Genomic DNA, 24,924 nt, shown 5'->3' on the forward strand with positions numbered 1-24,924 from the left:
TATATGGGGGTTGGGGGCATTCTTAAGAGGTGAATAAAAGCAATCTCTGCCACAATAGAAATGAAAGCAATTCAGGAAACAAGTGTATGTCTACTGGACAAATCCTGTGTTAGAGGCTAGGCATATAAGGAAATGAAACAAAAGTGTCAGATCTTCAGATACTCTCAGTTCAGAGATTAATCACAGCTGATTAGGTTCAAGCGAGGCTGAGATTGTTGCAGAGATTAAAAAACAAACAACAAAAAATATGGGGGAGAGGAAATAGCAGTTTGTACTGACTGGGGACCTAGAAAAAGGTTTCACGAAAGAGGAGACATTTAAATTGGGCATTCAAATAGAATTCAGTGGGCAGAGCTGATCATTCAATGCAGTGAGAACAGGCACAGCAAATACAGGCGTGACAGATGAGGGAACTGACTCAGTCTGTGGCTGGAGTGAAAGTGCTTGACTCAAGTCGCAAAGGTCCTCTTTTGGTAACCATTTTTATTTTATTCTCTTGAAAGATGTTTTATATGAAAGGCGTGATTAACTATATGATTTATAGAGCTAAATCAAGCTAGGTTTACTTAGCTGGGCAGCAACTAGAGGCAGTAGTCCAAGTGGGAGATAATGAAGACCTGCCTGACATAGGGCAATAACAGCAGTGTGAATACAAATGAGGAACTTTTTTAAGTTCCTCATTTTTTAAGGACTTTTTAAAGGACTTAATGCAAATTAAGTCCTTAAGGAATGAGAAGAAAACCTGGAGATAAAACCTTAAGTATTCTTACCTGCAGTGTTTTGCTAGGGAGTCCAAACTTCAGAAGAGTTGAATTTCTGAATAAAAAAAATATTAGATATTTAAAAGGGAAAAATACAAGGTTACTAAGGTTACAGGCAGTCTGTTTATGGTGGGAGAAAAACCACTGATTTCCTTTCATGATTATCATATCTGCAACAGTTATCATATATTAATTTCAAAAGTCAGAGATTAAGTTGTTTTCATTGGGATTAAATTAAAGGAAATGGCTCAAGGCTTCATTTGTTTTGGGGACTAGTGCTAGACTAGTTCTGCTCTTAAAAATTTGTCTCAGTAGACTCTAGGGTACAAGATGTTTATTAGAGATCAGCACCAAAAGGAAACAAAGGAAGGAAGGCTGAGCAGAGGGAGAGCTAGAGTGAGAACTGCCTGCCAGAATGTCCCGTACCAGGCAAATTTGGGGGCCTCATTCAGTCACTGGATGTGGGCCACCTGTGGAAGGGTGTGCCACCAGGAGGTAGTTCTCCAAAGCTGAGGCAGACTCTGAAGAGCAACACGTCCTTCCTGTGGAAGGGATCTGACAGTGCACCTCTCTTTCAACCTCACATAGATTACAAGGTTTTGGGCCAAAAGTGTGAAGTGGGGCTTCATCCAGCTATGATTACTGGTGGCTGAAGTAGCCCACTGTTGGTTATTTGCACCTGTGTCAGCATTAGAAAGCCATTTCTCTGTCATTACAAATATCAAACAATTTTCAGTGGTAAAAATATATTGAATTATGGTTCTATCACATTGGTTATGTGGGTGTAAAACCTGGAATAGACAATAATGTCATAATTACATTTGCTTGTGGAATTAAGTTCTGGATATCTTTTACAGCTGAAGAAAAAGAAGAAAGTAAATTGAAGTATAAGCCAAGAAAATAAGCCAGTGTCAGAATGCAAATTGCTGCTTTTCCCTGATTTTTCCCAATTGTGGTAAATGGCACACTTAGTTATAATGGCAGAAGAGGCAGTTTTTCTTTTTAGGAGTGAGCCTATATCTTGGCTATGACACCAAAAGCCTGACAACCAAAGGAAAAATAGATGAATTAGACTTCATAAAATTAAAAACGTTTGTGCTTCAAAGGACACTATCAAGAAAGTAAAAAGACAGGTTACAGAAAGAGAGAAAATATTTGCAAGTCACATATCTGGCAAGGGTCCAGTACCCACTCTATACAAAGAATTTGTACAACTCAATGCCAAAAAGACAAATAACCCAATTAGCCAATGGGCAAAGGATTAAATAGCCATTTCTCAAAAGAACATATGCGACTAGCCAACAAGCACAAGAAAGATGCTCAACATCACTAGCCATCAGGAAATTGCAAAGCAAAACCACGGGAGGAGACCATTTACACCCACTAGGGTGGCTAGAATCAAAGGGACAGGTAACGAGCGATGGCAGAGATGTGGATGGGAAAGATGTGGAGAAATTGGAGCCCTCACATATTTTTGGTGGGGAAATAAAATGGTAGAGTATAGCTTCTTTGGAAAAGAGTTTTTCAAAAAGTTAAATGTAGAGTTGCCATTTGACCCAGCAACTCCACTCTTAGATATATATCCAAGAAAAATGAAAATGTATGTCCACACAAAGATGTGTGCAGGAATGAAAGCAGCATTATGGCCAAAAATCCCATCAACTAATGAATGGACAAATAAAATACAGTTTATCCATATAAGCCATATTCTTCAGCTTAAACAGGAGTGAAGTACTGATACACGGTATAGTACAATGTGTATCTTGAAAACCTCATGTTAAGTGACAGAAGCCAGACACACAAGGTCAAATATTATATTACTCCTTTTACATGAGATGTCCAGAATATCAAATCCGTAGGATCAGAAAGTATGTTGTTGGTCGACAGGAGCTGGTGGGGAGGAGAGAATTGAGAGTGACAGCTAACCGGGCGTTGTGTGGGGTGATGAAATTAGATAGTAGTGATGGTTGCATAACTTTGTGAATATACCACAAATCACACTGAGTTGCGTACTGTAAAAGGGTGAATTGTATGATACATGAGTTATATCTCAATTACAATAAAGATTTCCCATCACACAAAAAAAGTGATTCTGTAGAACTTGGTACTTGAGATTTGAGATGAGTCCAAGAACAAGTTTCTATCTTGAGGGACCGGGTGGGCAATAATGGCAATTTTAAGATGCAGGTAAGCGGTAGAGGGAGAGCTGTCAGCAGAGGTGGGTCTGGAAGTGAAGATAAACAGTTTGGTTTAGAAAATACTGTTTAGTTGTCTATGGGGCACTCTTTGGTTGGGGGGCAGTTCAAGAAACTTAGGTTTAGACATAAAAAGAGATCATAGTTAATAGATTTAGATTTAGAGTCATTCAACTTTTGGTGACAGCTGAAACCAAAGAGAAGGTATGATAACATTCAACAAAGAGTTTGGACATTGGGGGATTTGCTTGAACCAAGAGGAAGGTTGCAAGACAAAGAACCTGTGAATCCAGAGAAGAGCATTAGTGTGGTAGGAGGAAAACCAAGATGGAGCAATGCCTTGGACACCTGGGATGTAAGTGTAAGTGTTCTGTAGGAAAGGGTAAGAGGACCTCTGGACCCAAAGTCATAGCTTAGTAACCGTTCTCATTTTTCACTAAGAATCAGGTTAAAAACCAGCAATTCTGCTTCACCTTGGGTTTTTTTTTTTTTTCCTGTGTTATTACTACTACAGGAACAAGAGAACATAAACTTTGAGAGCTTATGTCACTTTGAGAAAAGTAGTGTGGTCAAGTACAATAGTGGAAGAGTGTCCCATAGACAACTAAACAGTTAGTGTTGTAATAAGACATTTCAGTCCCAGGAGGCAACTCAGAAATAGGAAGCATTTTAGAGCCCCAACAGACTGAGGGGATGGATTGTCAAAAGGCTGGCTTTATTCACTCTGTTTTCTCAGTTGTCCTGGTTTCTAGTAGCTTTCTGTTGCCAGGGCCTGCAGATGAGAACTAGCAGAAGAGCACATGTTTGCATAAGGCCCAAGTCTTTGAAACTGTCTTAATTTTTACACGGTCCTGCTACAGACAAAACCTCCCTAAACCAAAAACTTCTGTTTTCACCCACACTCTCCCAGAAGACCCCAAATCCCAGAATTCTATAATAAATAAGCATTTATCAAGAATGTGCATAAAGTTTTATACAAGTGTTCTAATTGAATAGAAATCCTAACTGGCACTTTTTTTTTTTAATCCTCACCGAAGGACATGCTGATTGATTTTAGAGAAAGGAGAAGGGAGGGAGAAAGAGGAGGAGAGAAACATCGATTGGTTGTCTCTCATATGCTCCCTGACCAGGACTGAACCTGAGCCACATCTGCCAGCACCTAACTAGCTCTTTTTGATAAGTTTCCAGAGTGGCCAGGAGTAAAATAAAAATTTTGTTTGTTTTTTCTTTTTAATTTTAAAGTTGTTTCTCTAATCACAGGTTTAAAAAAAAATACTGGGAGACCTAAGCATTTAACATTCTTCTCTATGTAGAGGTTCTGATTAGTCTTTCTCTTTTTCAAATGAGGAAATCAAGGCAGAAAGAGGCTGATTTGAAATGATGAATCAGCAGACTGCTGACGAGAGCCCTGGACGTATGCAATGTCAGGAGTCTGTTGCTAGCCCTCTGTAGCTGGGGATTGTTGAATTGGTCTCAAAGTTCCTTATTTATTCACTTAGGAAATGTGCCTAACATTTGCCTTCTTAATTTCTATTGAGCACTTTATAACTTATGAAGCCATTTCATACCCATTATCTTGTTTTAACCTCACCTCAACCCTAAGAGATAGGCAGGTTAGGTTTTATCAGCACCGTTTTACAAGTGAGGTGAGAAATTGAGAGAGGTTAAGCAATTTGGCCAAGTATACATAGTTTCCAAGTAGTGTCACCAGAACTAGCTCTCAATCTTGTGACTTCCCTTTTAGTATCTTTCCATTAAACATATTGCCTTTGACATCTGGTGAGTGCTCCATTGTATGCCTTTTCTTTCAACACAGACTCAAACAAAGGACTGTTTATTCCCTTTCCCAACCGGGAAATAAAGGATTCCCTAATGAGCACTTCTGCAACCCAGTGCAACAGTACACCAGATCAGAAATTAGACCCTTTTTCACTGGGGACACAGGTAATGTATTCACTTTCGTGCTGATCCTTTCACTAGTCATTAATTAATACTAATAACTCAGTGGACTCTCAATTATTTCTGAAGATCTAATAGGACTTGTTTGATAAGGCATTTTAGACCTTTTAAAAGAAAAAGGCAGGAGAGGATACAGAGGACCTTCTGCATTAATTTCAATCTTCCCTTTCCCTTTCCCCCACTAACCCGTTATCAATGTAGTATATTTATAGGTATAGCTTCAGCACATTTTATGCCAAGTATTTTGGCCCTCAAACAGGGATGCAACTGTGAGAATTTTTGGCTGGTTTTTAAACATCTCCTCTCTACCCAGTGTTTCCATCTCCTATTACCTTGCTTCTTACATTTTCTACCTCTGTCTTTTAATTACCAAATCTTCTATCTCAGGGGTGACTTTCCCAAAGCTACCTCTTCATTGGAACAAAAAAAAAATATCAGGTAAAAATGGCATAGTAGTTTTGGACAATGGGAAGGTAGAAATCATACAAGTTGGGGAAATTTTTTTAAATAAGTTTTTAATGAAAAAATTAAATGAGGATACAACCATTATATAAGACTCATTTGTAAGAGTGAATATAATGCAGAATTGACTTCTTTATATTCAACTTCTTTTGTCTAAATTTTAAAATATATTAGGGGCAATGCAATTGCTGAAAATAGCCAGAAAAAGGGGGGAAAAAAGCAAAAACTATGATTAATCCACAATTTGGGTAATCAACAGTGACGAGTAAAAAGTTAGTATTTTTCTCAGATTGAGTATATGCATTTATCTTATAAAAAGACAGAGTAGCATTTACTTGGTTTCTTTGTTTTTATAAATTCTACTTGGGTGACTTGGAAACTATCTCAGTTACCATTTTTAATGTCTTTGTATTGATTTAAAGGAAATGGAGGCAAAGAATATTCCAATATACATTTAAAGTTAAACAGCTCTTTTTAGATTAACATACCCAACTTTTAAAAAATTACTTCTTGAGTGAAAGAAAAAAAGAAATAGCTTGCTGTGTATCCTTTTCATTTAAGAAATAGGAACAGGGACTTCTTTCTCTGCATATCTACTAAAAATATACTAAATATTTTAAGATGAGTTTTGAAAAATCAAACCCTAGATGGCTGGTTTCCTATTTTGTATCAGTTGTGCCTCAGATTACTTTTCAGACCATTAAAAGTCCCAGCAGCTCCTAGCGTTGATTCTCAGCTTTACCAGAAAATAAAATAGAATGGGAGTTCTTAAAAAGAAAAACAATGGTGGAAAGTGGAGTCCCATCTAACTTTTATGTTGAGTTATCTAAGCAGGAAAAATACTGTATTTCACTGGTATGTCCTTTACCATCTAAGGATATTTTTTGTATTTTCAAGGAGTCTCCTTACTTACTCCAAAGCAACTCTGGAAACTCTTTGTATTGTGGCAGATTTAAAATAGGCTTAAACCTGGACCTTTGCTTGAAGGTCTGTTTCCCTAGTCTGCAAGGATTGATTTGCTCACTAACAGGAAAGTATTCTGAATCACAGGTGTGGTAAGCTCACCTTCTCCTAAACTTTCAAACTTTTTTTAGATGCAGGAAGTGGCAAGAAGGGAAGTGCCAAGTGATAATCACCAGGAAGATGGTAAATATTTTGTTCACTGGGTATTTTTTGCCACATTAATCAGAGAAATCTAGATGCGATGGGATTTGGGAGAAGAAGATGTCTCAGCCCTGGAGCCCTATGTGGTCAATGAAGTCTTTTCTGCTTTTGTGAGGGGCTGCCCTCAATGTTTAGCAACCTGTAAGGCATTTCTGGTTGACGAATGGATGTCCTGACTTCCTTCGTTCTTGACTTTTTGTTTTGGTTGACTATTCCTTGTTTTTTTTTCTTATCTTTCCTGCCATCTTTTGGATTTTTTGTTTGTTTTTATTCATCCATTTTTTCCTCTACTAGTTTGTAAATTATGCAGTTTCTACATTTTTAGAATTATTTCCAAAACTATAATATGTGTTCTTATACAATTTTAAAATTAATCAATTCCTTAACTCTTGGATAATTCAAACACCTTAAAGTACTTTACTCCTTTTAATCCCTCCTGATTTTTGTATACTGTTATGGATTTTAATTCTCTCTATTTTTTTAAACCCACAAGATATTTTTATACAGTCAATGTTCATTTCAATTTATCTACTTTATTTGCTCTTCATTTCTTTTTTTTTCATCTCAGATTTCCCTTCTGAGACCATTTTCTTCTAGCTTATAGTACATTTTTTAGAATTTCCTTTAGTATGAGTCTACTGATGATGAACTCTTTCATTCTTTGTTGTCTGAAATGCCTCTATTTCATCATCATTGTTAGAGGGTATTTTTGTTGGGTATAAATTTCTAGGTTGGCAGAATATTGAAGGTATTCCACTGGATTCTGCCTTTTGTGGTTGCTTTTGAGAAGTCAGCTGGAAGTCTGTCACTCCTGCAAGGGTAATCTGTGTTTTTTTCCTCTGGCTGCTTTTTAAGATTTTCCATTTGTCTTATTTTATATTTCCATTTGTCTTTGATTTTCTGTAGTTCACTGTGTCATGTGGATTTCTTTTTATCCTGTTCAGTATTTATTACACTTGAATCTATGAATTGTGCCTTATTATCAATAGCTGTGGAACGTGTTTCTTTTTTTAAATTTCTTACAGATTTGTATTTATTTATTCTCAGAGAGAGGGGAAAGGAGGGAGAAAGAGAGGGAGAGAAACGATTGGTTGTCTCTCACACGTGCCCCAGCTAGGGACTAGCCCGCAGCTGAGGCATGTACCCTGACTGGGAATCTAACTGACAATCTTTCACTCTGTGGGACGATGCCCAACCAGCTGAGCTATACCGGTCAGGGCAGTTCTGGAAAATGTTTCAAATGTTGTTTGTGTCCAATTTTCCTTGTCTTTCTGGGACTCTTGATAAAATAAATACATGTCAGAGATTTTTACTTTGTCCTCTTTATTTTTTATTTATATTTTTTCATCTCTTTTTTTGGTATGGTCTGCATTCTGGATAATTCCTTCTGATCCATCTTTAAGTTCACTAACATTCTCTTCAGTTGTGTCTAACCTGCTGTCTGCTGCATTCTTAATTTCAATTGCATTATTTTTCAGTTCTATAAATTTGATTTGGTTCTTTTTTAAATCTGCTGTGTCACTTTTTTATAAGCAGAATATTTCCAGCTTATTTTATATTTCTTTTTTTTTTAATGTGTATTTCTTTAAACATGATAAACATAGCTGTTGTAGAGGCTACATCTGTTATCTCCAATATCTGAATTTTTTGTGAGTTGGTGTTTGTCGTCTATTTTTTCTACTCATTCTCATTTGTGTTGTCTTATTTCCTTTTTTGTGTGTTTGTTTGGGCTATTTGCTGGCTATTATGTTTGAAAAATTATATATAGGAATGATTTAAAGTTTTGCATGAAGGTATCTTTTCCAGATCAGATTTTCATTTCCTTCTACCAGGGGCCTGGGGCACTATTACTTTGGGATCTCCTTAATCCAAACTCAAGACTTGAGGTTTCCTAGACCACCCAGATGATGTAAACTTGGATTATTAGCCAGCACAAGGGCTGGTTTAGTTCCAGTTTATCCTTACTCTGAAGGTTGTATTCTGCTCACAGTTCCATCTTAATGTGTTTGTGGGGCAGGTGTGTGCGATGGTTTATCTACTCTTCACCATGGACAGATCCTGGACTTGGACTTCTATCCCTGTTACCCTAAAACTCCTTAGGGTAAAAGTGACTTTAAGTGCTAGACTTACCTCTATAAGGGGGGATCCCCCCCAAAAAATGGAATTATCTTCTGGAGGGTGGGCCTATTGTACTACGAGCTTTCCCAGTTAGGTGAGTGTTCTAGGAACCCATCTGTATTAGTGTACCAGCTGGCATTGTTGTGAGAGGCTGCGTTTGGCTTCAGTGAATTTTTTTTGAAGACTCTTTTAGTACATTTGCACATTTCATGATGGGTGATTTATGAGTGCACCTGCCCATACTACAATGAGTATTCATCAGTTTTTGACCAAAAATTGCATGACCCCTGTGCCCCACCCTCCCTATTCACTGATCTCATCCCGAGTGACTGTTTTGATTTCCTGGATGAAAAAAGTCCTCAAAGGGGGAAATGTTTTGCCGATGTGGAAGAGGGGAGCAAAAACCAGCAGAAGCACTAAAAGACATCAAAATCAACAAGTTCAAAAACTGTTTTGAGCAGTGGAAAAATGTCTTGATAGGTGTATTGCATCAGATGGAGAGTACACTGAAGGTGACTGAAGTTTGAACATCTAAGAATAAACAAACAATTTTTTATAAATAAATTCCATTTTGGGGGATCCCCCCTCATATGAGTTCTTGCTGTTTCCTAGAATTTAGCCTATAAATTCCTCACCAGTTCTTTTATGCCTTTAAGAACATATATCATCCTACTTTTTAAGTATCTTCAATAGGAGGAATAGTGTGAATTATCTAATTTCATTCCTTTTTCTTAGATTCTTTTTGTTATGTAAAGATATTGTTCTACAGCCTTTCTCTCACTGTATAGGCTGGCCGTGGGTAAAACATTGATACTCTTTTAGGTCCTATCGACCTATACTTGGTTCCACTTTTTTGAAGTTAATGTGATTAACTCAGATACAGTATTTTTTTCTTCCCTAAGGAAGCCTTTTAAGCATATGCAGCTCTGAAAGCTGCCCCAAAGAACACAAAGACTTCTCTTTCTGTCTGCTGCTCCACTTGCCCCACTCTGAGGCTTTCTGGAGATGACAGATACAGCTGTCTGACACAAATGCTTTACAGCTGGATTAGAAATTTTCACAGGTTTTACATTCCCTGCAATTGAATTGGCTTAAGATAGTAGTTCCCAATGTGTGAACCTAGAACCTCTGGGGGTCAGAGTGGGCTTAGCTTTATTTTGGAGAGTCTATGAAATCATAGACCTGCCAACTATTGTCTATAGACTGAATCAATAAAATCACAACTCTTGTCGCTTGGGGGTGCATCAGATTTTTTAATATGAAAATAGTATCCAGAAAACCCTGACACTATAGTTTCAGGAGGAAATTCCTAGGGGATTAGGCTGACATGAAATTTATCTCCAGAATGTTACAGATTCTTCACTGTTTAGATAATATCCAACATGTTTTTTTGGTGTGTGTGTTTGTGCTCCATGTAGAAGTCCTTTTATTATTTTATACTACCATTTATCAAAATTATAGACCATCTTCCTGATAAATGTTTCTGGTAGACAGAGGTATGTCCATTGTAGAGAGGTACCCTAACTATGCCAAGAAGAGTTCTCACTGTATTTTGTTCTTTTTTTCCCCTTGGTGGTGGTTAGAATTCAGACACTACTCACCTCGCCAGTCCACAGTCCGATCCCCAGAGAAGATGGCTAGAGAAGGGTACCGAATATCTTTTGTGGACAATAAGTCTTCTGGTTCTTCTCCAGAAAAGGACATGATACCAAAACCTGATACTTACCAGCTTACCCATGATGCCTTATTGGGTAAACGCCTAGATGTGGGTGATTCTAGCCAGATTCATCCCTATCAGTTACCTTCAGATGTTGGTCTGGAAAGTTATTCTCAAACTCTATCCCTGCATGGAAGTCTTGGTAAAAGGCCTCAGAGAAGCAAGAACTACCACGAATATAGCATAAAGCCTTCAAATGATGTGAAGGCTACCACATCCCATTCCTGTGGAGATTTACTGACCTCTCTGTCAAACCCTGACTCCAGTACCGGAAGGCTTTTGAAACTTAGTTCAGGTAATAGCTTCCTGTCAATTTATAAGCCTTATTCATAGGTATTAAAATGGAAGGATTAACTGGAAATTTTGGAATTAACATTTTTTAAATTGCATTAGCATTACTTAATTTGTATTTCAGAGTTGTCACTGGTACATGGAACCTCCAGAAATCTGTAGGGTATGAGTTTAACATGACAGATATATTCGAGAAATGTGAGCTGTATTGTAGAAATATATTGAAGACCTATGAGCTGCATATATGTTGTTTTAGTGAAATAGCAACCCAGGATGTATTTCTAGTAGCATCTAGTCTTCTCTGACCACAGTCACTTCTATTCTGAGTTACTTTTTCAGATAAAGCTAGTTTCAGGGTAAGTGTTGGAGACACCCTCTTTAGGTATTCATAAATATACTAAACAAAATTTATTGAATACCTATTATATGTCAGATAATGTTCTAGCTCTGCAGATAAAGTAGCAAATAAAAATAAAGTTCCACATGTACTTTACCATAATAAAAAAATGTCTTTACTTTCATGGAGTTTCCATTCTAAAGAAGGTAAGACAGACAATGAACAAGTTAGCATGTAAATGTATATTAGGTTATTATAAGTGCTGTGAGGAAAAATAATTTAAGGTTATAGAGTGTAATAAGGGGGAGGTGATGTTTTGGACAGAATGGTCATGGAAAGTTTCTCTGATGAGATATAATAAAAGTAGAGACTTGAATGAAGTAAGAGTACAAGCCACGTGGATAACTGAGGAAGAACTTTCTGGACAGTGGAAATGGTAAGTGCAAAGTTTCTGAGGCTGGAACATGTTTAGCATGTTCAAGGAACCACAAGGAGGCCAGTCATGGCTGCAGCAGAGTGAGTGAGAAGTGTGTAGAGGAAGCAGGTAGTCAGACTTGCTCTGGGTGAGATAAGAAGACATTGGAGGGTTTGGATATTACTGTAGCTTTGGGGTTGAGAATAGAAAATTGGGAGCAATGGCAGAAATGTAGAAAACCAATTAAGAGGATATCTAGTAGTAGAAGTGGTGAGTATTGCTTCTGAATATGTTGTGAAGATAAGATCCCATGATTTTCTGGACTGAGGATGAAGTGTGGGAGAAAGAAGGTCAAGGATGACTCCAGGTTTTGAGTCTGAATAACTGGAAGAATGGAGCTATCATTTACTAAGATGGAAAAGAGTGGGACAGGTTTTAGGGTAGATATCAAGGATTTTGTCTTAGACATCTTAAATTTGAGGTGCCTATTAAAACTTCCCAGAGATGCCAATTTGATAATTAGACATATTAGTCTTGCGTTCAGGGAATTAAAAGTATGGATGGCATTAAAACTAGACTGAATAAGATTTCACCTAAGGAGTAACATAGAGAAGAGATCTGAGACCAATCCTGAGTCCTTCAACAATTAGAAATCCAGTAGATGAAGAGAAATCAGCATGGAGGGAAAGAAAGAAGCAGCCAGTAAGGTAGGAGAAGAAAAATCAAGAGGGAGTGGTGTCCTGGAAGCCAAGTGAAAAACATGGTTCAAGGAAGAGAGAGTGATCAATATTGTGTCAGCTGACTTTAATGGAGAGGGAGTGAGCCTGGGATTGCGGTATTTGGCAATGCATTAGTGAGAAGACTAATGCATCAGGAGACTCGTGGTTAAGAAAAGCCGTACTGAGGTGAATTTGAGAAAGAATGCAAAGAGAAGCAATGTTATTGAATATATACAACCCCTTCAAGGAGTTTTTCAGTGAAAGAGAGCAGGAAAATGGAGCTGTAGCTGGAAAGGGGGTTGAGATTAAGGAAATCGTGATGGAGGTGATCCAATGGAGGGAAAATTGATGATGTAGGAGAGAAAAGGGAAAATTATGAGAAAAATCCTTAGACAAGAGGAGATGGAATCCAGTGGAGAAGGTGGCCTTAGGTGAAACACACACAGTTCAACTGTTGTAACAGAAAGGAATTCAGAGAATTTATGCATACAGATACATGAATACATAGATTTAGTGATGTAATCACATAGATGTCTCCTCTTTTATTTTTTAAAGATTTTATTTATTTTTAGAGAAAGGGAGGGAGAAAGAGAGGGAAAGAAACATCAATGTGTGGCTGCCTCTCATGCACCCCCGACTGGGGACCTGGCCCAGCAACCCAGGCATGTGCCCTGACTGGGAATCAAACCAGTGACCCTTTGGTTCACAGGCCAGTGCTCAATCCAGTAAGCCATACCAGCCAGGGCTAGATGTGTCCTTTTATTGCCTCTGTTTTTCTCAGGGAAATAGATCAGCACCTGACAGTGGAGGGAGGAGACGGTGTTGGAAGTTTGAGGAGAAGAGAGATGTGAAATAGTCATCTCAAAAAGAGAAGAGTAAATTGACTAGAGGAATGTATTAGGATAGCTGGGCAGTACAAGGGCCCACTTAAGAGAGTGTCATAAATTTAAAGCGAAGATGGTGAGAACAGATGCATGTTATTCTCCTGCCACTTCCCACTGCTCTGGTGTAACCCTGGAGTATGTGGACAGTTGAGTTAACCAGAGTTGGGGTCTTGTCAGGTGGAAGAAAGGATCCAGAGAGTTGAGGGTACCTATTAGAGAGAGCATGACCCTCGGACTACGGGCAGGGTAAGGATGGAAGTGAGATAAAGGAGAGTTGAAGGGCAGGTTCATCTCCCAGCCTGTTTCCTTCGCAGATCTGTATGCCACAACCCATTTCAACAGTGACCCTGCTATGCTGGTCAATGTAGAGCAACAATTACCCACCAGCCTCGGGGATTTAACACCAGCACATGGTTCTTTCCCAAACAACTCTGTCCTGGGAGACTCTCTACGCTCACTGCTGTTGCCTACTGCGACTTCAGAAAACAGGGAGAGTTTGACCAAGAGGTCATTAAGCCCATCGAGGAGAGGATTCAAACGGAAAGACAATATCCTTGCCACACTGAATCCAAAGCACGGTTTCAGAGATGCTACCTGCAGCGAGGCAAGTGTTGGCTTGTTTGTGCTTGTGAATGAAACACCTCGGATGCAAAACCAGAATGGGGGTTCTTTGGGGGATGGCGGTGGTTCTGACCAAGAGTGCTGGAAATTCAAGGGATTTTCAGAGTCCAGTGGTTAATACCGCCAGGCCAAAGCCTATAATTCTTCTGCCCTTGGGAAAGTCATTCTCCTTCTGCCACATTTCTTCATTCTTGTCACAGGGAGAATCTACTTCCAGAGCATAGACATTGTGAGGAAGTACTTTGATAATAGCAAGTGGAGGACAGTGTTTACCACAGGAAGGCATTGCTTTGGCCACAAGTAATTTACTGGTTTGAGACCTTTCTTTAAAAAGCATCACTTTTCTGTCTACAAGTTAAAGTTATTACAATTTTTTTTCCAAAATAGCCGCAAGCAGAAAATGAATTAGATTATCTAAGGTATTTTTAGCTGAGAGTGGTTCAGAGAATGAACAACAAATCAAGAACCATTTCTACATATACAATATAATTCATTTTATAAAATCATAGTATGATAGTGTTGTACTTCACTATTTTTCAGTTTTTACTCAGTAGCTAAGTTTCATCACTGCTTTTGCACACATCGTCCAGAAAGAATGTCTGTACTCTCCTCTCATCCGTTTGAGTATTAATTTTTCTCCAGGTTCCACTTCCGTCATGAAACCTTTTCTCTTTATTTAAAGGAACCTCAGCTCTCGGGGCCCTTTTTTTCCTGGAACCCATGATCCTTTGTCATATGAATCATTTGTTATTTTAAAATTTTACTGTCCTATCAGGAAAAAGGGGATTTGGTCAAGAACAGCTATTTCCAGTCACTTATTTCTCAGTTTTGAGAAATCTTTTGGCACACTGGCATGGGTTTACAAGTTTGATTTTTTTTTGACTCTTTGAATCCTTTCTATTCAGTTTTAAGAACTTCAGAGGTGGCTATAATTTTTATTCACCAAAGGGGGCAGTCTTGTAATACTTTCTTGGCTTTTTGGTCCCTTTTTCCCCATTTTATGCCCCTGGATACCTATTTTTCCAGACAAGAGCACTGTGTGTTAATGTATTTAGAGTGCACATACGGGAACGGTTAGGATATTTGGGATGCTATATGAATAAGACATGTCCTAGGAAATTTTTTCACCTCTACTTCATATACATTGTTAAGATAGGAATTAAAATCTCAATGCACTCTTTTGGACAATCTTAAAAACTCAAATTTCTTTTTTTGTTGTTAGACACTATTTTTCTTTACATGAAAAGCTATAAAAGAGCTACTTGGATGTAAATATAAAAGAAATAAATTGTTCAGTTTCTTAAAAGGTATATATCAGAAAATTGCTGAAAAAGAGCATTGTAAAAGTTATTAAAAATAATCCCATGATACATAACATTAAACTGAACATGAATTTGTGATTAGAAAATTTATTTTTGGCCAACTGATTTCAGAATCATAGGCAAATTATTAAATTTTATTTTAAAAAGCCATAAGCCATGCCCTGGCTGATATGGCTTGGTTGGTTGGAACATCATCCCATAAACTGAAAGGTCGTGTGTTCAATTCCCAGTCAGGGCACATATGCGTAGGTTGCAGTTTCGGTCCCCAGTTGGGGCTTGTGCAAGAGGCAACCCATCAATGTTTTGTCTCTCTTACATTGATGTTTCTCTCCCTCTATCTCCCTCCCTTCCCCTCTCTCTAAAATCAATAAAAGAAAGCAATTTAAATAAAAGAAAATAAGCATGTCCTTGGGTGAGGATAAAAAAATAATTTTATTAAAGCCATGAGCCATAATTTGCTAAAAATTAAAAAACGTAATAATTAATAAAGTTATTCCTAAGTTTATAAACATTATTCCCAACTCTCACCACATTGTGGTAAATGAAAGGAAATCTGTAAAGGCAAATATGTTTCCAAGTCGTGCCTTGATACACACACACAATTACCAGTACGTGAAAAACCAAAGACAATAAATACTCCTTTTTGACAAGTTCTTCCAAAGTGGCCTTGTGGTATAACCAGAGCTTCTATGACTTTTCTCCCCAGCCAGGTCATTAACTTCTTAAAGGACCTCACTTTTTAGCTCATCATTTGTTCACGGTCCTTACACAGAACTTTCAGTGAGTATGAACAATGCTCAGTACAGATCTGCTGAATAAATGTTTATCCCACCTGTAACGCCTTTCCCTATAAATCATAGGCCACCTGTGTGACTCAAGTCACACAAACATCACTGTCTTTGTTATTCTGCTTCACAATTGTCAGATATAACAGCATTAGCTAATTAATCATCTATAGCTTTTTATATCAAAAGAGCCAAAGATTGACAACCAGTTTGGCTGTTTTTAATATATATCAACTTTCTTGAAGTCCATGAGACCCTACAGAAAAGATTGGCAGATAGACCTGTTCGGTAAAATTTACAGTTTTTAAACTCATTAAGATATATGTTTATATATTTGTTCACTCATGTCTGAATGAATAAAAAAACTGAATTGTACTGGACAGATCTACCTTTATACATATATATGGGTCCAACAATAATATTTAACATTTAACAAAACTTCCCTGGCTGGTGTGGCTCAGTGGATTGGGTGCTAGCCTGCAAAGCAAGGGGTTGCTGGTTCAATTCCCAGTCAGGGCACATGCCTGAGTTGCAGGCCAGGTCCCCAGCAGGGGTTGTGCAGGAGGCAGCCACACATTGATGTTTCTCTCCCTCTCTTTCTCCCTCCTTTCCCCTCTAAAAATAAATAAATAAAATCTTTTAAAAATATAAATAAAATGTTATAGGATGCTTATATTTAGTATGTTAGTATATACTAAAATATACTAAATATACTAACATACTAAATATAAGCTTATTATGACTTATAATTTTAATCAATTACTCCCCATTTTATTTTATGATATATAATAACTTAAAAAATGGTGCTCGCTTCGGCAGCACATATACTAAAAATTGGAACAATACAGAGAAGATTAGCATGGCCCCTGCGCAAGGATGACACGCAAATTCATGAAGCGTTCCATATTTTGGGGGGGGAAATGGGACAACTGTAATAGCATAATCAATAAATATATTTTAAAAAAAGACACACACACACAAAAAAAATAAAAGAGTTGTGTAGGAAAAAAATAATAACTTAAAAAATGTTCTGCAATTTAATCATTCCTTATTACATAGCATAATATATTGAGCCAATAATGTAGGTGTCAAAACAATTTTTGTTCTGAAAATCTCTACAGAAAATTATGATAGAAGACATTGTTACCTTAAAAACTATCCTTGACTATATTATTGTATTTGCCCTGGACATAAAAAATATTCTATTCAAACCTAAACTGAAAGATGACATCATCTTATTTTTTGCCTTTGCTTTTGCTTTTGCTTTTGCTTTTGCTTTTTCGTAGGGCCTTGGCAGAGTAGCTCAGTTGATTAGAGCATCGTCCTGATATGCCAAGGTTTCTGGTTTGACCCCCAGTCAGGGCACAGACAAGAATCAACCAAGGAATGCATACAGTGGAACAACAAATCGATGTTTCTCTCTCTCTCCCCTCCCTCCCCCTCCCCCCTTTCCTCAGTCTCTCTAACACCAATAAATAAAAATTTTTTAAAAAAGTTAACACTTTAAATGTCTGGATTCTTGTTTCTCTTGTTGTGTAAGAATGACAAATGTTTGGGTGTTTTTTTTTCTTGAGCCTCTCTCTAGTGACCTGGGCAGTTTGCATGGTTTGCCAGGAAACCACAGTCCCCAGATCTCTGCCAGAACCTCCCATGTGGCCACTGTCCTCAGACAGCTCCTGGAGCTTGTGGATAAGCACTGGACCGGCTCTGGCTCCCTCCTCCTTAATAAGAAGTTTCTCGGTAAGTGTTTTCTCATTTTTGGGACAACGGCTCCAACCTTGCTTCTACTCTACAAGGATAATTGTTTTCTTGATCACTCACCAACAATTGAAAAATCTGCATTTTCTCATAATCTTCCCTTTTGTTTTATTTACCAGCACTTTTTCTGTCATGTACCAATTATCTTGTTCCTCCTATAATTTTTTTTTTGGTAGTCTTCGGGTAACATGTAGAGTGATGAGAGGTGTAAAATACAGGTGGTCGTGTTCATAGTTACAGAAGGACTTCAGAACCCTTGGGGAAGTGCCAGTAATAAATGCAGTAGAAACTGGGCTTGATCATCAGAGTTCTGAGATGCCTGTTGAAATGTTATTATTTGAAAAACTCAAATGACTAAATGACCTGGACTCTTCTTAGGGTTGGTTTTGGGGTTTGTTTTTTTTTTTGAGGAACCTGGGGAAAACCAATTTTGCAAATGTTGCCCCCATATGTTTGTTTGTTGTTTGATGTGAGGAGAATTCAAGGAGCTTTTGGTAGTGGAAAACGTTTAAGGAAAAACTAGACACTTTAGTTATTTGGGCTTAACTTTTTTTTTTTTAATTTCTAAAGGGACATACAGGAAAAGAAATCTTAGCCCAAAGGGTCACTTTCCTTCCCACAGTGACTCTTTGCTCTCATTTTGTAGGAAATTATCCTCAGGAGCCACTCCTCAGTGACTAGAAAATAGCGCAGAGCCTACATCCAGGAGGGTCTGCTGTAGTTCCTCCACAGAGGATATGGGACATAATATCTTATCCATTGTGAAACACCTTCTATAGCCACTTACTACATTCTTGTAAAAAGACATATTAGATTCCTTTATTTGTCTTACAGAGCTGGTAAATTATTGGCTAGGAATTCTGTGCTTTAGCTTTTAAGATTGGCCTGTGTGCCCAACCTGAATTTTTGGCAGGTCCTGCCAGAGATTTGCTTCTGACTTTGGTAGTCCCTGCTCCTTCTCAGCAGTGGTGTCGCTCACATCCTGAAGACGCATCAAAAGCCATGCGCAGGAGGGAGATGGAACTGAAGGAGGCTGGGCAGGTGGTCCCTAATGACATGGTATGCCTCTTTCATCTCCTTTCCTACTTTTCCTTTACCAGAAACGGATGGCAGCAAGACTGGAATAGCCCTGTACCACAGCATCAACACCATGAACACCTAGATGTTCCTGAACCACAATACAGAAAAGGCATTCTGGGCAAATCAGAAAAACAGCACTTGCCAGGACAGGGAAAACTCAGAGGTTCTGAAGGGATGACTCCTTAATCCTAGCCCTCATCCAAAAATTCTAAAGAAAGGCTTGAAATGGAAGGGGAAAAAAAGACCCTAGAGCGAAAATGTTTAGGATCATGGCCTTGAAGGTCATGGTTTGATTCTGGTGAGAGAAAGCCCCCCCCCAAGAGAGCCAATCTCTGGGACTGGCTTTCCTCCCCTTCTGGTGGAGCAGAGGGCCCTGAGCCAGGAGCCAGTCCTACAGCATCAGGCTGCTACCCTGGGAGAGGAAGAAGGGACTCATATCCTTAAGTCTTTTTTCCCCTTTTCTCAACATTAGAGGGTTTTCAGACATCAGTTCAGTTTCTACAATCTTTAGATAGGTGACTCAGTATGCTGGCCACTTGTGAAAATGACCACCTGTTCTGCCAACACAGTGGATAACTCACAGGAAAAATTGCAACTCCATGTGATAAATGTGTATGCTGCACTTGAGCTACGCTTATAAATGAATTAAAATTCTAGTGAGAAGAGATGCTGACCTCCATTCAGTTTATCACTGAACAGAGGAAGGATTCTTTCAGTCTTCTAAAAGTACTCCTGGGAATTTTAGATTCTTAATGTATTTGTATTTTGTTCACTGATCCAAAGGAAAGTTTGAAGCAAAAACTGGTCAGAGTGCTGGAGGAAAACCTCATTTTATCAGAAAAAATTCAGCAGTTGGAGGAAGGTGCTGCCACCTCAATTGTGAGTGGGCACCAGCCCCACACTTACGGTAAGTTCGGGAGAGCAGACTGTGGTGTGTCCCGAGACAATTTTTGTTTACAGAATCCCCATTTAATCAGCTTCATTATGTAGAGCCACATGGCTTCCTAAATGGAAACCATCATCTTGCCTCAGAGAGTTCTAATGCAGGTGGCCTGAGTCACCAGATGAAGCTTTTTATCACTGTAAAGCAAGTACAAATGTTGTTATTTTTTTGAGAATGACACTTTTTTTCCTAATTATAGCAGAAGATGGTGTTCTTTATAGAAAGTTTGAAAAATATAAGGAAAATAAAACACTATGCAGCAATAACTACCATTAGTGTTTTTGGTATATTTTCTTTCACCATACTCCTATATATTTATCTTTAACTCAAAATTAAAATTTTTGTCTTGATTTTTACAAAATAACTTACACACAACAAAATGCACACATTTTTAAGTTTGATGAGTTTTGACAAATATATACTCATTTAATTCCATCCTAATCAAAATACAGAACATTTCTGTTTTTCCAGAAAGTTCCCTCAGACCCTGGCGCAGTTTCCCTGACTCTCTACCCTAGATAATCACCTAGTGGATTCTATATCCTAATGTTACTACTTTAACAGCATAGGCACTTCCTGTAATGTTACACAGATATATCTTATTTATCTAGTCCTCTGTATGGTTGTTTTTAATGTTAGCTATTATAAATAAAGCTGCCATTGACTCTTTTTTTTGCCAGTGTTAATAATATAAATAATTTTGAAGAATTTCCAAACATTCAAAGACCTGAAATGAAAGAAAAGACCTGAGAATGAAAATTCTTCTCTGAGATTGTCTTTCTTCCCTCTTAGTGGAACTGAGAGTCCTAATATTTACACTACAATAAATAATGCAGCTATTAATATCTATGTATATAAATCTTTGTGTACATTTCAGACTATGTTCCTAGGAGACATTCCTACTGGTGAAATGAGTATCAAAAGATATGGACATTTTTAAAGCTTTTGTTATATGTTGCCGAATCACTCCCCCACAAAGTTTTTCAGTTTACACTCACAAAGCAATGAGTGTATTTGAATCACTCTGTTCTTGCCCACACTGGTTTTTTTTTTTCTTTTTGCCATAGTTATAAGTGAAAAATAATACCTCCTTAAAGTTTTGACATGTACTATATTATTAGCATAGTTTAGGTTAGTATTTTAGATAGTTTACCCTTGACTTTAACTCTCTATCTCAGCACCCCTAAACAAAGATTATTGGCATTTTAGTTTACATAGGAACTTGATTTGGAAGTCAGCACTGAATTTCCAGAGTTCATTCTCATCGCTATCTAATTTTACAAGCCTGAATAATCAAAGCATCTCCACTTACCTACTCTGAAAAACAGGTCATTGTTTGTTCACTTAGATACCTACTTTCAATCAGCCATGAGGCCCAGTGCTGGACTTTGGCTTACTTGTGATAAATACAGCTGTTGCAGCCCTGTTTTCTACCTTCTAGAATCTTGGTACTCAAAGTGTGATTCACAGATCAGCATCATTAGCATCACTGGAGAGCTTGTTCGACATGTAGGCTATTGGGCCTCACCTCAGACCTACTGAATCAAGAGTCTGGTTTTTAACAAGCCCCCTAGGTGATCTGTAAACACACTGAAGTTTAAGAAGTACAGTTCTAGGAGACTTTCTTAGGAGCAGAGTTCCTGTGCTTTTACCTACGTCATTATTGCAGGCAGTGGTAATATATTTGGGGAACTGCTTATGTATCTTGGTTATTCAGTTCCTGCAAGCAATCATGAGTTATTATTATGTGCCTCACACAGTTCTAGATATTTTCACATACTCCACAGAGAGTGAAGGATGTACATTCATAAACTAAAATGGAGAATACAGCCTTGGCTGGTGTAGCTCAGTGGATTGATCAAGGGCTTGTGAAGCAAAGGGTCACTGGTTCAATTCCCAGTCAGGGCACATGCCTGGGCTGCAGGCCAGGTCCCCAGTGGGGGACACATGAGAGGCAACCACACACTGATGTTTCTCTCCCTGTCTTCCTCCCTTCCCTTCTCTCTAAAAATAAATAAACAAAATCTTTAAAAATAAAAATAAATAAAATGGAGAATATAGAGAGACCTAATATTTGTTGACTTGCTGTGCTAAATGAGGACTGGTGTCTCCTAACAATGCTATGGGGCAGGGTTATTAGCTCTAGTGAATCCTAGAAAAATGAACTAACATGCGGTATTAAGTGATTGCATTTTGATTCAGATGTTTGTTGCCACTAGATCTGCTGTATCTAAGGGAAGGAATGAATAGAGTATGGATGTGGGTGCTATGAGGGGGCCCCCAATTCTTTTAAGATGTCCATAGACTTTGGTCAAAGACCAGCTGCTGGAATCCTGCTCACCCTTGGCTACTATATTTTTTGTAGATGATCTTCTTCGCAAAAACCAACAGCTGAACATGCAGGTGGCTTGCCTAAACCAGGAGCTTGCCCAGCTGAAGAAGCTGGAGGAGACAGTGGCCCTTCTCCATGAAAGTCAGAGGTAGGAGTGGGTCTATCTAGCTGGCTTCTGGAAGCAGATGCTTCCTTTCCTTTATGTCCTTTGTTTTACTGGCAAGTTAAAATCTATACGCTTTTCAAATTAATTCCGTTTTATGTGTAAACTACTTGTATCTAGGCCAGCTAGCTTCAGGGCTCAAAGTACTGTTTTCCAGGCGACAGCGGGGATTAAATGCCTTTAGTGGAATTGCACCACCTCAATAATAAGTAGTTTCCCTCTAGATCCACCATGACCCTTGTTTGAGTCAGCTAGCTTTTCTTGGTCCCTGTGTGTCCCTAAAATCAGTCATCTGGTTCTTCTGGAAAATGCTTGCCTGCCATTGGTCACAGAGAAATATGTTGAGCAGTCAGAGAGAATCCAGTGTATGTATTTTCTTCAGAAGAGCTCAAATAGCATCAGCCTCTTCAAAGAGCAGTACCCTCAGGATGCAGGCTAGACAAATCAGAAGAGGCCTCAAGATTTGGTACATTGAGAGATGCCCTGGACATTTTGATTTGGCAAACACCTCTACTAGGACTTTCAATGAAATTTAAATATAAGAACCCCATCCCCAAATCTTCAGCCTTAAACTTTACTTCCTTATTTTTCTTGGAATAACTTCATATTCAGAGGATTAGATCCAGATGCATTCTTATGGCTTTTAAATTTTTTTAAACTTCATTATAATTATTTCAAACATATAAAGAAGTTGGGCAAGTGGCATAAAGTTATGGTTCTGAAACTCAGGTGTGCATCAGAATCACCTGAAAAACTTGTTGGAATGCAGATTGCTGGGCCCCACCCCCCAAGGTTTCTGATTCAGCAGGTCTAGGCTGGGAACTGAGAATTTGCATTTCTAATCAGTTACCAGGTGATGCTGCTTTACCTGGTCTGTAGCCACACTTTGAGAACATTAGAGTATACCTCTTTAGTGATGAACAGTCAAATGGCTATATTTTCTTTTTAATTTTTTAAAAGATTTTATTTATTTTTAGAGAGGGGAAGGGAGGGAGAAAGAGAGGGAGAGAAATATCGTTGTGTGGTTGCCTCTCATGTGTCCCCCACTGGGGACCTGGACTGCAACCCAGGCATGTGCCCTGACTGGGAATCAAACCAGCAACCCTTTGGTTCACAGTCCAGTGCTCAATCCACTGAGCCACACCAGGCAGAGCCAAATGGCTATATTTTAAAGTAATTTGAAATAATTTTTCTCTGTGTTGTTAAACTATCAATTCAATATACAGGTTCAATTTGTTTCTATTTACTTTTGATTTGTAGAGATTTTTTTATTATTTTGATTTAATCTTGTTTTATAATTATGTAAAACATTTACATGGTTCCAAAGTCAATCCTACAAAATTAGATAAATGCAGACAAATCTAGCTTCCTTGCCTGTCTCCTCCATCCTCTCCTTCCCTCCCACTAGCCTTCCACTGTAGGTATGGGTGTGTATTTGTAGAGGGAGAGTCTATTATATAGAAAAAGACATAGTGATACTTTAATATTTTATCTTAGCAATCAATTCACAGTGGTGTATAGAGTTGGCTCTCACTTCTTTTTATAGTTGTAGGAGTCTACTGTGTGTTTATTTAATTATTCCTCTATTGATGGACATTTAGATTGACAGTATTTTGCTGTTACAAATAATACTGCAAAAAAAATAGCATTGTGCACCCATCTTTTTTTTTTTGGTCAGTCTCCGATGGCTTTTAACATTGCATGGTAATACCGAGTCCAAGAGTACAGCCATGACTAGCACCACTGGTCAATTGCAGAGGAAATATAGATTAGAAGAAGCAGAAGTTAAGATTTGGAGAAAGAAATTCGAGGCCTGGTCAGGTGCCGGTCTCCCAGCGCTTCTACTTACCTCATCATGAAAGTGCTCTGAAAGGGCAGAACAATCACTGTATGAAATATGAATTAAGTTACTATTATTGTCAGTCTGGAACATAAAGGGAAGTGGAATGAAGAAAGAAATTGTCAGCCTGCTTTTAAAATAACACACTCATAAATTGGACAGTTCTTTCTGTTTACAGATGTTGCTTCATTTTATATTGGCCTGTAGCAAACATTTCAGGTCTGAATGGCATCCCCTCTGCTTTCCCGATTTCATGGCGGCTTCTCCCACCCCCCCACCCCCCCGCCCCTCAGGTCCCTCGTGGCAACTAACGAGTATCTGCTGCAGCAGCTGAATAAAGAGCAAAAAGGCTATTCTGGGAAAGCACTCCTGCCTCCTGAGAAGAGCCATCATTTGGGGAGAGCATCGCCCTTTGGGAAAAGCACGCTGTCCTCCTCCTCACCAGTGGCACATGACACGGGTCAGTATCTAATACAGAGTGTCTCCCACTCCGTCCCAGAGCCTAGTTTGTGGAGCTAGCACTGAACACCTTCTCCGCAGCTTCCCTCGCAGCCACGGGGGAAGCTCGGTGTCATTGCCACCGGTATGGTGATATTTACCCACAATATGAAGAAAAAAATCTATTCTGATTACATCGTATTGGTCCTTCTCTTCTCTTTATTTCTCTTCTTATCTCCTCCCATCAAGTCATTCTTTCCGTCTGCCCACAGAAATAGTTGGCACTTTGTCCTAGTATCGTGTCACAGAGAGACATTTGACAGAAAGTGTTGAAAAGGAAAAAAACACTAGAACTTTTTCCCAAATGTCACTTGAAACTGTGTGGTAGGATGTTTAAAAAGAACATCCATGACCAGGTGTGTTCTGTGTTAGAAGAAATTTCAGAGGATCCATATTGATTGGTTCATCAAGCTTATTTTGAGTTCTTCCACCATAGTGAACAGGTGATAAGATCTGGTGTCTACCCTGGAGATTCAGTAGAAACAAAAGCAAAAACTCGTGTGATAGAGTTCTAAGCTTGGTATTGGTACCAAACAGGTCTAAACAAATCCTAAAGATGT

At 38.5% G+C, this 24,924-nt stretch overlaps 1 protein-coding gene and 1 non-coding gene across 2 annotated transcripts in view; both read left to right on the forward strand.

Moving 5' to 3' along the window:
* Positions 1 to 24,492, forward strand: part of LRRC36 (leucine rich repeat containing 36) — a 50,233-nt gene extending 25,741 nt beyond the window's left edge. Inside the window, exons 6-14 of the mRNA XM_053914795.1 lie at positions 4,773 to 4,900; positions 6,472 to 6,523; positions 10,243 to 10,671; positions 13,337 to 13,626; positions 17,325 to 17,490; positions 18,422 to 18,567; positions 19,372 to 19,495; positions 21,897 to 22,011; positions 24,160 to 24,492. Coding sequence (XP_053770770.1) covers positions 4,773 to 4,900; positions 6,472 to 6,523; positions 10,243 to 10,671; positions 13,337 to 13,626; positions 17,325 to 17,490; positions 18,422 to 18,567; positions 19,372 to 19,495; positions 21,897 to 22,011; positions 24,160 to 24,385 — 1,676 coding nt within the window. The 3' untranslated portion in view covers positions 24,386 to 24,492. The remainder of the gene's footprint in view (positions 1 to 4,772; positions 4,901 to 6,471; positions 6,524 to 10,242; positions 10,672 to 13,336; positions 13,627 to 17,324; positions 17,491 to 18,421; positions 18,568 to 19,371; positions 19,496 to 21,896; positions 22,012 to 24,159) is intronic.
* Positions 16,554 to 16,661, forward strand: LOC112300872 (U6 spliceosomal RNA). Its single transcript, XR_002974424.1, has one exon. It is a non-coding gene; the product is annotated as a U6 spliceosomal RNA (small nuclear RNA).
* Positions 24,493 to 24,924: the final 432 nt, after the last annotated feature.

This window comes from Desmodus rotundus, chromosome 12 (assembly GCF_022682495.2).
Source record: "Desmodus rotundus isolate HL8 chromosome 12, HLdesRot8A.1, whole genome shotgun sequence".
In the NCBI taxonomy this organism is placed as follows: domain Eukaryota; kingdom Metazoa; phylum Chordata; class Mammalia; order Chiroptera; family Phyllostomidae; genus Desmodus; species Desmodus rotundus.